This window comes from Lynx rufus, unplaced genomic scaffold (genome assembly GCF_022079265.1).
Source record: "Lynx rufus isolate CCGP_SWC_20201006 ecotype Redwood Valley unplaced genomic scaffold, mLynRuf1.p SCAF_1, whole genome shotgun sequence".
Lineage (NCBI taxonomy): Eukaryota > Metazoa > Chordata > Mammalia > Carnivora > Felidae > Lynx > Lynx rufus.
In genome coordinates this window covers 100,188,023-100,200,531 of record NW_025814823.1, presented here as the reverse complement: position 1 = coordinate 100,200,531, position 12,509 = coordinate 100,188,023, and the positions used below count along the sequence as shown (strand labels likewise).

At 38.0% G+C, this 12,509-nt stretch overlaps 1 protein-coding gene across 1 annotated transcript in view; it reads right to left on the bottom strand.

Moving 5' to 3' along the window:
• Positions 1-8,013: 8,013 nt before the first annotated feature.
• Positions 8,014-12,509, bottom strand: part of SRFBP1 (serum response factor binding protein 1) — a 68,063-nt gene continuing 63,567 nt past the window's right edge. The window contains exons 7-8 of the mRNA XM_047083798.1: positions 12,437-12,465; positions 8,014-8,582 (exon numbers count right to left, since the gene is read on the bottom strand). Coding sequence (XP_046939754.1) covers positions 8,398-8,582; positions 12,437-12,465 — 214 coding nt within the window. The 3' untranslated portion in view covers positions 8,014-8,397. The remainder of the gene's footprint in view (positions 8,583-12,436; positions 12,466-12,509) is intronic.

The window sequence follows — 12,509 nt, the reverse complement described above, 5'->3', positions numbered from 1 at the left end:
GTCATTGCATTACAAAAACCTCATTTTCTAATACTGGATATTAGTTTTCGTCTTGTCTGTGGGGGCAATGCCATGTACAGTACTTTGGATTTATTTTTATAGTAGCATCCTCCTTCCACCACCCATTTCTGAGAGTAATGATACTTGTTCTATCAAAATCTCTATTGAAATCTCTAATTTTTGCTGATTGAACACGACAGGTGTTTGTTATATAACTTAAATCCAATTGGCCTAAGTGGAGGAATAAGTAGAGGACTAGAATTCTCATAGCTACTTAGGTTCCTAGGCTGATGGCTATTCCTTCGTTTTAAAAATGGTGTCTTCTAGTGTCTCGCTGGGAATTGACATCCAGCGGGTGGACACAAGAAGAGTGGAGGACAGAAGAAGAGTTTATGGGCTGGACCTGGAAGTGGTTTACAAAATTTCCACAGGCATTCCACTAAGCAGTTCTTAAGACACAGGACCTCAACCTAACTTCAAGCGATGCTGAAAAATACAGGTTGGTTGCGTACTAATTGATTTGATTAAGGAGCATACCAATCTGTCAGAATACGTAGGGGTAAGTTCCAGACAAAATAAAGGCTAAATATAACATAAACCTATAAAAAAGTACTAGAGGAAAAAAGACCTCTATTTACGTATGTTAATACATTTGCAGAATATGGGGATTCCATGGGCCTACACTGGGCACTCAGGATTCAGATGGGGAACAGAGTGGAGAAACAGTTTTCATTGATGGTACAAGCCTGAAAGGAGAGGGTACTGCAGCAGGACACAAATGCCCACAAGGACTCTTTCTCCCTACTAAAAAAAGCTTGTCACTATAGGTCACTGTAAGGTCATCAGATACTGTCAAGAGGGAGCAGGTAAAAACTCACCGTGGGTTGGGGAACGGTAAATGAAAAAGAAAGAAAAAAACCTGTATCTCTGGTAAGAGTAAGGAAGCTAATGTGTGCCCAGACTACGAGATAGATATCCTACATCGGGGTGGGGCAAAAAAAGTCTTCCAAACAAGACTCACCAAAGATGCAAGAAGAGTTTTGCTGCCACAAAGAGCTGCAGAATCAGTGGATCCACCATAATCCTTTAACATATGAAAACCACAAAAAATTTCGAACATCAAGAACTCGAAGAATTCTTTCCATGAGTCCTTTCTTGAGGAATCTACTAGAGAATAAACCCCATCCAAACAAAAAATGACTTGGAAAACTCTAGCACTTCATTGAAAATCTAAGATTAAAACTAATCTCAGAAGCAGAATAATGTTATACGATAATGCTCTATATCATGCATTGTAGGTTCCAATTAAGTAAAAATAATGCAACCAGAAATGGGAGGTGAATGGAGATGAGATGAGGGAAGTTAGAATAAGCTCATTAAAGGTAATTTAGACAGTGAAATAGAACATGGGCAACACAGTGAATAAAAAAATGTGACAATGGGCATTAAGAAAGGTGTAACCACTAGAACAGAAATATTAATCTTGCTAAACACAAAATTAATTTAATAGAAAGTACAGTTTGAAGAGAAAGTAAAATAATAAGTATGATAATTACAGTATAAGATGACAGAATTGAAAGCAAACGTATTTGCCTTATCAACAAATGTGCATGGGTTGAATTTGCCTATTAAGTGTTAAGATTTTGAGCTTAGCTCATGAAGACCTAACTATATACTGTACTGAAGAAACACACCTAAAACAGAATGATTCAGAAAGGCTAAAAATAAAGGGATGGACAAATGTATTCCAGGAAAATGGGAACACTAAAAAAGCAGGGATAGCAACACTGACGTCAGATCAAGTAGGAAGCAAACAATAGGGAAAGATTTTCTATGATTTCAAGCGCATATGCAAAAATGAAATAAAAGGAGAAACTGAAATATCTGACTACATACAGTAAGTGACAAAAAAAAAACATGATAGCAAAGTAAATAACACAAAATCAGAAGAGTTAACAAACTGGGAAAAAATACTTGCAATACCCGTTAAGAGATAAAGGGCTAATGTATGTAATATATAAATCAATCTTAAAAATTATGGGGAAAAGTCAAAAACAAAACTCACTAGTAGAAAAAAGGGCAAGACATGAAAAAAATTCACAAAACCTGATGTAGAAAGTATTTAACAATTTTGAAAAAAGTATCCAACTATACCCATAAGAAAATACATAGTAAAACCACAATGGAGAAGTTGTGAAGAAACAGGCCTCTACTTGTACTGAAGCACAACCTTCATGTTGGAAAATTGGCAATTTTGAAACAAAACTACATATGCACTTACCTTCTGACATAACATTTCCACTCTAGGAATAAATCCCAAAGAGAGAACTCCAATAATATGAAAACATATACCGTTGTTTGTATTTTCTTTGCAATATTTTTTGTAACTGCAAGACAGGGAAAATAACTTGTACACCCAAACATAGATGAGTGGTTGAATAAATTGACGTCTACCTAATGGGGTACTAGAAAGTTTCTTTTTGTTGTTGTTCTTTGTTTTAAATAAGGAAAATCTTTATGGACAAATTTGCAGTGATTTCCAGGATACATTTTAATTAATTATTTTATTTATTTTTATTTTAGAAAAAAGAGTGTGAGTAGGGGAGAGGGGCAGAGGGGGAGAGAGAATCTTAAGCAGGCTCTGTGCTCAGCACCAAGCCCGACATGGGGCTCAGTCCCACGACCTTGGGATCATGACCTGAGCCTAAATCAAGAGTTGGAGGCTCAACGAACTGATCTACCCAGCTATCCTTCAGGATATATTTTTAAATGAAAAAAGTAGTTTATAAAATCATCTAGGAGTGTTAAATTCTGCATTAAAAAAGGAGAAATAAATACATACACATTTATTCATCTGTGCAGAGAAACACAGAAAGGATACACCAGGGACTAATGAGATGGATTATCTAGAGGGGATGGGTGGGAATTGGGTAAAAAGAAAAGAAACAATTGGAAAGAGGAGTTGCCACCACCGCTCAGAGTATACCATTTTGTGCACCTCTGACTTATGGAACAATGTTCATGTTTCACACACATGAAGAAAAAATAAAGTAAAATTACCAAGGATGGAAGAAAAATCCTTTAAGGAAAATACATCAGAAACATGTGAACTAAAGTTCATTTCAAATGATGTACTTACTACATGGAAGGAAGGCATGGAAAATGCACTAACCCAGGTCACTTTTTACTGTTATTACTCTAAAAATTAAATATAATTCACATACTATATATTCATTCTCTTAAAGCACATAATTCAGTGGATTTTGTATATTCACAAAATCGTGCAACCAACACCACCATCCAATTGCAGAACACATTCACCAATCCAAAAAAGAATGCCTCCATATCCATTAGCGGTCATTCAGTCACTACTCCTCCCTCCCCTAGCCCTTTGTAATCACTAATTAACTTTGGTCCCCATGGATTTACCTATTTTGGATATTTCATGTAAGTGGAACCATGTTTTTGTTTGGCTTCTTTCTTAACCCAATGTTTTCAAAGTTCATTCAAGTCGAGGTATATATCAATACTTCATTCTTTCTATGGCTGAGTAGTATTCCATGGTGTATATATGTGTATATATATATACACACACACACACACATATATATATATATATATATACATATATATATATATATATACACACACACACTACTATTGTTATCCAGTCATCTGTTGATGGTTTTTGGGTTGTTTCTTTCTGGCTATTATGAATAATGTTTTATGAACATTCATGTTTTACTTTTTGTTTGAACATTTTTCAATTCTTTTAAGGTCTACAGCTATTAGTGAAAAGGCAGTTCACATGAGACTCTCATTATGCTTATGTTGGTACACTTGATGGTATTCCACACATCTTTGAATATCTGTTCATTGTCATTGTTTTTTTTTTTTTTTAAATAGGAAAAAATTGACCAATCTTTAGCTTCACCAAATATTTCTTCTGCCTGCTCCAATCTGCTATTGGCCACTTATGTTGAGTTATCTGTATCATTTACTGTACTTTTCAATTCCTAATTTTTTTTTTCTCTTATAATTTCTATCTCATTGTTGATATTCTCTATATGGTGAGACTGTGTTCTCAGATTTTATTTTAGTTTTTTAAACATTGTTTCCTTTGGTTCTTTGTACATCTTCTCAAAATGGTTTATTTAACGTCTTTGTTGAATAATTCTGAAGTCTGGGCCTCTTGGGGGGCAGTTTGTTTGCTTTTATTTCTCCGTATATGGGACATACTTTGTTTCTGCAGGTCTTCTAGTATTTTAGAAAACTGGTCATTTTAAGTACTATAATGGTGCAAATCTAAAAATCAGACATTCCTCTCTCCCTAGGGCTTGTTGTTCCTGTTTTTTGTTGCCGTTTAGTGTACTTTTGTGAAACTGTCAAGTCTGGATTCTTTGTTGTGTACGGCCACTGAAGTTTCTGCTTCATTAGTTTAGTGGTACACTAATAACTGGACAGAGATTTCCTTCAATGCCTGGAATCAACACTTCTCCAATTTTGCTGAGAGGCTCTGTGTGTGTGTACGGGGGCACACCTTCAGCACTTAGCCAGGAAGTGGACAATTCCACCTGAGCCTTCATTTCCTGCTTGAGTAGAACCTCAAGGTCAGCTTGAAGTTAAGAGCTGAGCACCTTCTCAGCTCTTTCCTGAACACAGACACAGCCCTATGCATGCACATGACTTGCTTAATTCCAAGAAATGTCAAAACTTATCAAAGTCCCTAAGGATACTGAATTCTCCAGATTTCCTTTTAAGCTTTTTGATAAACGCATTTGCCTCAACTGTTATTCACTGCCTTAGGCAGATGTGATGTTAAACAATTACCTCTGATAGTTTTTGAAAAGTGACATCAGGAGAAAAGGCTTTTCACACTGAGCAAGTTCTTGGTCAAGACAGACTTGCAAGTGGGGTCTTCCAGTGGATAACCACACTGGTCAAATAATGACAGTTCTCAGTGAATGTATCTTTGAAGCAGGTCCAACCCTGTTCTTCTTCCTCTAGTGGCTGCCAGGGTGCTGGTTTTCACTATGATTGTGAGCTGCTGGTTCTCAAAACTATCAAGGATCTGAGGAGTGAGAAGTTGAAAATAGGGCAAGTTAAAATGTCACAAAGATCACTGTTCCTATCAAGATGCATCCTTTCCTGAAAAATACTCCCTGGATTGCAGTCAACCTGTGGCTAACTCCATAGTTCAGAACAGGTTGATTCTGACAATATAGTTTTCTCACTGCTTTTTAGGGAGAGAATTTCGGTATGTCTTTACTCCACCATTTTTGCTGACATCATTTCGGGTAACTTTCAAACTTCATTTTGAGACCATTTGTCCTTGAGCTAAAGAAAAAAGAACTCTAAAACTATACTGAACTTTGGCTAGTAGACTTGTATTTTGCAGAGGCATCAGTTAGCAATTTTGAAACTAACTTCTGTGTATTCTAGGGTTGAGAAAATACGTAAATATACTGTGGATAAGGAGAACCATATTTCTCACTGTTAGATAGCAAAAGGACACAAGACAGCCTGAGTAGGCTCCGACTGGCCAAATTAAGGACAATTTGAGCATCAAAATAAACAATGGATTTCTAATGCTGACCATTATATAGTAATAGGAATCAGACTGGCCATTCTACATTAAATGACCAGAAGACTGGATAAAATATATAAAACTTAGGTTTTCAGACAATGGACAAAAGGCAGTACAATATAATAATAACTCAGAGAAAGAAAACAAACCAGTTGAGCGCTTTAGCTCATTGCATGGAGTTTCAAACTGCACTGCTGAGGGAAGGAACCCTAGAATAGCTCAGTGGCCTTACTGAAGAGACAGAGTTCAGAGTTTACATAGACTACTGTGACTAGAATTTGAAGCAAAATACTAGAGAAGAAGGAGATGAACAGAAAACAAGTGCTCTGGAGATCTTTGGCAGGACCCTGTCAAGCCTATGGCTTAAGACTGATCTGTGCAATGTATGAGGAATCTGCCAAGGCCAAGAAAAAATTCACCAGAAAGGAGTTTGTGAAACAACCTACAAAGGGCCAGGTGTAGTTTGTGTTCTCATCTCACCAGATATAACAAAAGGACTTGCTAAATAAAAGACAAAGCATCAGGCAGGATGCTCAGAATGGGAATGCCTCTGGAGTGGAGCCAAATGAACCCTAGGCCAAGGTTTCTCAATCTTGGCACTGCTGACATTTTGGGATGGATAATTTCTTGCTGTATACAAAGTAGAATGTTCACTAGCATCCCCGGCCTATATTCACTAGATGTAACACAAAATATCTGCAGATGTTGCGAAATGTTCCCTAAGTAAAACTCCCCAAAACTGAGAGCCACTGCAGACAAGATCATTAAAACAGCTATTAACGTCCCATGTGTTCAAGGAAGTAGAGAAAAACCTGAACATGATAAGGAGACAAATGAAATATTATAACAATGGCAAAGAGGGGAGGGGGGGAGAAGAGGAGGAAGAGGAGGAGGAGGAGGAGGAGGAGGAGGAGGAGGAGGAGGAGGAGGAGGAAGAGAGCCACGGATAAAGCAAATGTGGTAATGTTACTGTTTGGAGAACCTGGGTGAAGAATATTGTGCAGTAAAGAATTTGGCTTTGCCCAAAGAGAGAATTGCCTTTGCCACTGGCTTCTTGGAGGTAATCTGAGGAATACCTGATAGAAGTCTCTTTGTTTAGGGCAGCAGCTAGCTACAATCATTTGGGCAATCAACTGATCATGCTTACATATTGCAGCCACCACAAAAATTCTGGACACCAAAACTTGAGTGAGCTTCTAACACTGGCCAAACTCTAAGCACACTGATGCCAGGATGGTAAAGTGTCCTGAGGACAACAGAAACTTTGTGTTAGTTAGAACCCTCACAGACATGGCCCTATGCATCTCTTCCTTTGAGAGGTTCTAATTTGTACCCTTTCCCTGTAATAAACAGTAACTCTGAATAGGTTTCAGTGTGTGTGTGTGTGTTTGTGTGTGTGTGTGTGTGTGTGTGTGTGTGTGTAGGTTTCAGTTAGTTCTGGGAGTTTTGTAGCAAATTTTTGAACCTAAGGGTGTTTGGGGAACCCTTCCCCCACAACCCCCACCTCCAAACCTGCAGAGGTATCAGAAGTATGAGAAGTGACAGTGGTCTCATGTCTTGTGTGGGCTCTTCCCTCTAACCCTGTAGCTGGGCCCTAATTCCTTGCAGTAGGATAAGAAGTCTAGGACAGACTTGGTGGTGTGGAGGACAGTACTCTCCAAGTCACAATTTGGCTAAACCTGGGTGGGCATGGACACATTTTTCTTTCACCTTTCCTGTAATAATTTTTCATAATTAAAATTTCAATGGAAATTAATTTTAATTTTATATAATTGACATGTCAAAATAAAATTTTTAAAGCAGGGAAAGTAAATTTTGCATTCAACAGCAAAAAACAATTTTCTTTCTGTATACTCTCTTGAATTCCATTGCTTTAGTTATCTAAATTCTTAAGCTCTTGAAAATGACAGAAATGACTCTCCAGAGCTTATGAATTTCTGCTAACCAGAGGCCTTTTCCTGCCATTAACAGCAACATGGAATTTCCTTATCTTTAGTTAACCAAGAACCTTTAATTTCTTCCAGAGAAGCCAAAGTGAAACATTTGAAAGGAGTTTCAAAATCCTGTCTTCCTTTGAAATAACAGTACTGTATAGCGAGAATAGTCCCTTCCCCTGTGAGGCATCTCATAACCTCATTCAGTTCTCTGGAAATGCTCCTTCAATCATACCTCCTTCAGGATTTGTCCTTATAAATAAATTCCCATCCATGATTCCACACAAAAAAAATGTTTCTATAAAAGCACATTAAAGTAACTACATGTTACACATTCTTGATATAAACAAGTATTTCTATGCAGTGACATATATAACCAATTTTTTGGTCGTGTTGCTATACTTAAACACGTATGTTTCCTAAAAACTAGAGATAAAACTCAGAAATCAAAAACTGGGAGCTTATTTTAAAAGTCAAAGAGATCACAAATCATTAAAAGTATAATAAAAATTAACATTTATTTTTATAATTTATTGTCTTCATACCCATAATAAAAGTTAACTTAGTTTTGCTAAGAATAATTCTTAGGAAAGATGATCTATTTTAAATAACTATAATTTCCTCATATTTTCCACTGTAAAATATATCTCCTAAACATTCATTTTCAAGGCAAGAAACAAGAGCTACACTTGTCATATTCACTTCATGATTAAGTGCACATGACCAAGACCGAGAGAGTTGTGATCTCAGAATTCTCGCACAGAGGGAAGAGTGCGGGTATATTATTAAGAAACAATTTACGTATGTACTTGATTTGTGCACTGCTTATGTAAACATAACTTTAATAACAGGCTGGTTCACAGAAAGAAGTCCTAATCAATCATCAAATGTAATTTTTTTCCCCTGAAACACAGCAATTTTAGACTGCTGTTCTTTCCGCCTCCTGCTTGCTTCCCATGAAGGATGAAGAGGCAGCTGCGACTGCTGTTTTGTATTTTCAAGTCCTCTCTGTGCACTCTTATTAAACGGATTCTTGAGCTGAAGTTCATTTTGCCGAAAACCTGGGAGGAGAAAGCAAAAATAGTGAAAACTAAATGCCTAAAGACCATACAAGAGAAAGACATTTCATTTCCTCACATCAGCGTTTAAAGAAGGAATTTAATTTTACTTCAATGGAATATATCACAATTTAAAATCTAAGTCTAACAGGAATAGTTTGAAATTGTAATATACGTATGAATAGGCAATTTCGTGACACATGCCTTCTAATATTTTAAACAGATGTTTATTGTGTATCTCCTCATGTATGTTGTGCTGTCTTATTTGCATTGAGGAAACAGTTTAAGAAAGGAAACAATGCAGACAACATGGAAGGCCAAGAAAAAAAAAAGAAAAAGAAAAAAAGAAAAGAGCATCTTATATTTTCAAAGGAACATCATTAGTTTAGGATATCTGTGTATGATGTAGCCAGAAAATTCACATGTATTTACTAAAATAATCGATATGACCATGGTGATGGGAGGAGAGATGAATTTTTAAAGGGCTACTGATTGATTCCACTGCCTTGTTATTGAACATAAAATTATTATGAGATAAATTACTAAATTCACTCCAATTTAAGACAAAGATCTTTTTCAATCATAAAATTATCCACCAGATACAAGGGTGGCAAGTTGCTTCTAGTCCTTTCATCCTCTTAAATTTTAAGATACTTAAAACTACGTTATTTTTTTTAAAATTTTTTTTTTTAATGTTTTATTTATTTTTGAGACAGAGAGAGACAGAGCATGAACGGGGGAGGGACAGATAGAGAGGGAGACACAGAATCGGAAGCAGGCTCCAGGCTCTGAGCCATCAGCCCAGAGCCCGACGCGGGGCTCGAACTCATGGACCGTGAGATCGTGACCTGAGCCAAAGTCGGCCGCTTAACCGACTGAGCCACCCAGGCGCCCCAAAACTACGTTATTTTGAACAAGAAAGTAGCGTTTGTGAGAAACACATCAGCCAGAAAAGACATGAATTAATGCATGTTTATAGAATGAGAGTGGGGGAAAGGGAGACAAAAATGTAACAGAGATTTTAAGTAGTACATGGGAAGTGTAATTTCTTCACTGCAACTTAGACATCATTCACTGTCAAAAGCATTCTCAAGATCTCCTTAAAAAGTAAATGTCATAACATTACACAAACAAACGCACAGTTTGGGACAACATTTCCAAAACATTTATTGTACACAGAATTCAAAACGTCCTGCATGCTACACAAATCACATGTGGTCTAGAAATCTGATATAATACTCAGAGTGGCTCTAGTGATGAAGAACAAAGAGTTTAAATGTTGAAAGAAACTGCTTCATAAAAAATGAGATTTAAATAAGGCAGTCTTCTAAACTAATATATATTTTAGATAATTAGGTAAAGTATATTTGTAGGTATAAACACATTATCAATTAAATTCTATAAATATATAAGCTAAGCAAAAAAACAAAAGCCCTTCCACTTGGGTCTCCTCACTGGGAAAATGTGGGGGGTGCCTGCAGTTTACAGTTACTCTGTGTCTGAATATAAGGTGAATGAGGCAGATGCCAAGTATCTGCCAGACCTACTTTTCTTTTCCTCCTGGGTGCACAGCCAGGATGCATTCCCCATCCTGACCACAGCTAGATGAGGCCATGAAGCTGAGTTATAGCCAAAGACATGTGAACAAAAGGTCTGATCAGAAAAACCTCCCATTCGATCCTTTAATCTCTCTCTCTCTGCTCCCAGAGAGCACAGAGAAATCCCAGAGGCACGAGATGGAAGGAGGCTGCAAAGAGCACACAGGCTGTGACGAATGAGAATTCAATCACCACGATTTGGTGGCTGCTTGCTACAGCAGGCAGTCTACTACGAATAAGAGCAAAGTGCCACTCGGAAGGAGGATGCAGCCATCACAACAACATGTACAGTTGGCAGTGGCTCGGCCGTTCAGTGGTAGGTGGTAAGGAAATGGATACCCGAGGCTGAAAAGTGGGCACATCTCCCATGCCAATGAAATGGGCATAACTGTGGCCATTCTCACTGTTGCCAAGTGAGAACCTGGGAGGCAGGCTGTATGCCTATGGAGTTCCCAACACCAGGGTAGGTGGTGGGAAAGAATAAAAGAATTAGTGTACTGATGGCTCTTTGGCAACAGACTACAAAAAAGAGCAGCGTCCAGGAAAGAACTGGCCAGCTCACAGACAGAAACTGAAAGCAACAGAGAATCCAGATATCTGGGAACTAACTTAAGGTTAAGAAAAGCCTTTGGACTTTGAAAGTAAGACGGGAGACTAAGATTTTAAGCAGTAAAGGCCTCTGGAGATTCAGCCCCAGAGCAAAGTTAAGAGTAGAGTATGGCCTTCTCAACCAAACCTGAGAGTCTCAACACAGCAGACACATGGAATGATGCTTGGGGTGGGGAAAAAATACCCTCAAACATAAAGAAAGCAAGTTTGACAACTTGCTCTAGGAAAAAATTGGTGGTATGGTGACTAGCTCATGGATGGACTAACGGGAAATGAAGAAGTCAGAAATCCACTAAGTTTTGGAGGGACCTGTGTTGTGAGAGAAACCCTAAGTCTGGGCTGAAAAAACTCTCTTGAATGTTAAAGACTCTGAACGGTCTCCAGGACCATATGTTTTTACCAGTCACTTGATGCAGCCCCCAAGGAAATTATACCAAATGTCTGCTTCAGGTGTGGCCATAGAACAAAAACCTCCCAAGAAGACAGTCAGAAGCCAGGAAGAACAATGGATAAGGAAGTTCCTCCAGCTCCTTTACAATTTTTGCTCAGTAGTGGTAGACATGTTATGTGCCTCCCAATTCTCTCTTAACTGACTGGAAGTTTATATTGTGGTTACCTTGTCCCTGATCTGCCACTAAATATTTGGTTATGAGCTGGGGACAGGCAGTCTGTGTTTAAGTGGCCAGGCCACCAAACTTGGGGCAGTCCCATCCAGGAAACCGGATGGAAAGTACCGCCTCATCCAGGGGATGGATGATGCTAGGCTGGGACTCTGAGGTGGATTCCCTGGGAAGGAGAGAAGTGTGCTATGTTTGGGGGAGGGGCAGTGAAATGGAATCTCTCACATCTGGTGAGGGAAGGATGGTCAGTGGCAGACAGTTACGTGTTTAAGAAATTCCACTTTCTTTTTTCCTCCTGACCACACAATTAGACAACGTTTTTAGCTCCCCTGTGGCTAAATGGCACCATATAATTGAATTCTGGCTAATGAATTATGAGTGTAACTGATTCCTGCCACTTTCTGGCCTGGCCCATGAAAACCTCCTGCACAATTCTCCATGTACTTCTTCCCTTCTGCTGGCCAAACGGAAACTGCAGGAGAAAGGAGCTACGAGATGAAAGGAGCTTGATCCTTGAATTACTCTATGAAACTGTCAATTCACAGTGGACTGTGATGTGAGTGAAAAATAGATTTTCATTATTTTAAGCCAGTGAGAGTTGGGGATTATGTATAGAAGTGAGACTACCCAAATATATTTAATTTGACTTATTATGAATTAATGTGAAAATACTTTGATTTTATTCTTAACCCAGAAAGTAACATACTTGTTACTGAGTATTTAATGGTATGGTGCTAAGACATAACGTATATGATAACTCAGTTCAAGAGAAATCAAATAGAGCCAATATGTCCTGGTAAGTTTTATTTACACCTTTCCTCCTGGCACAGATAGGTAATAACAACAACAACAACAACAGAAAAACCAATTACAATTTAAAAATCACAATGATAATTAGAAAATGTTCTGTTCCCCTTTCTGTGGGTACATAATTCATTCAGACTATTAAGCAACCCGGAGTTTTTATCCTTCCATTCTGGAAAAGCATCAGTTAACTATATAGAAAGGGCAGGAAGCCAGTAATACATACCTGGGGTTTTGCTTTTTGGAGCCTGTTCTCTGTAATTTCCAAAAGAAGAAAAGACCATTAGGACTTTAAAAAG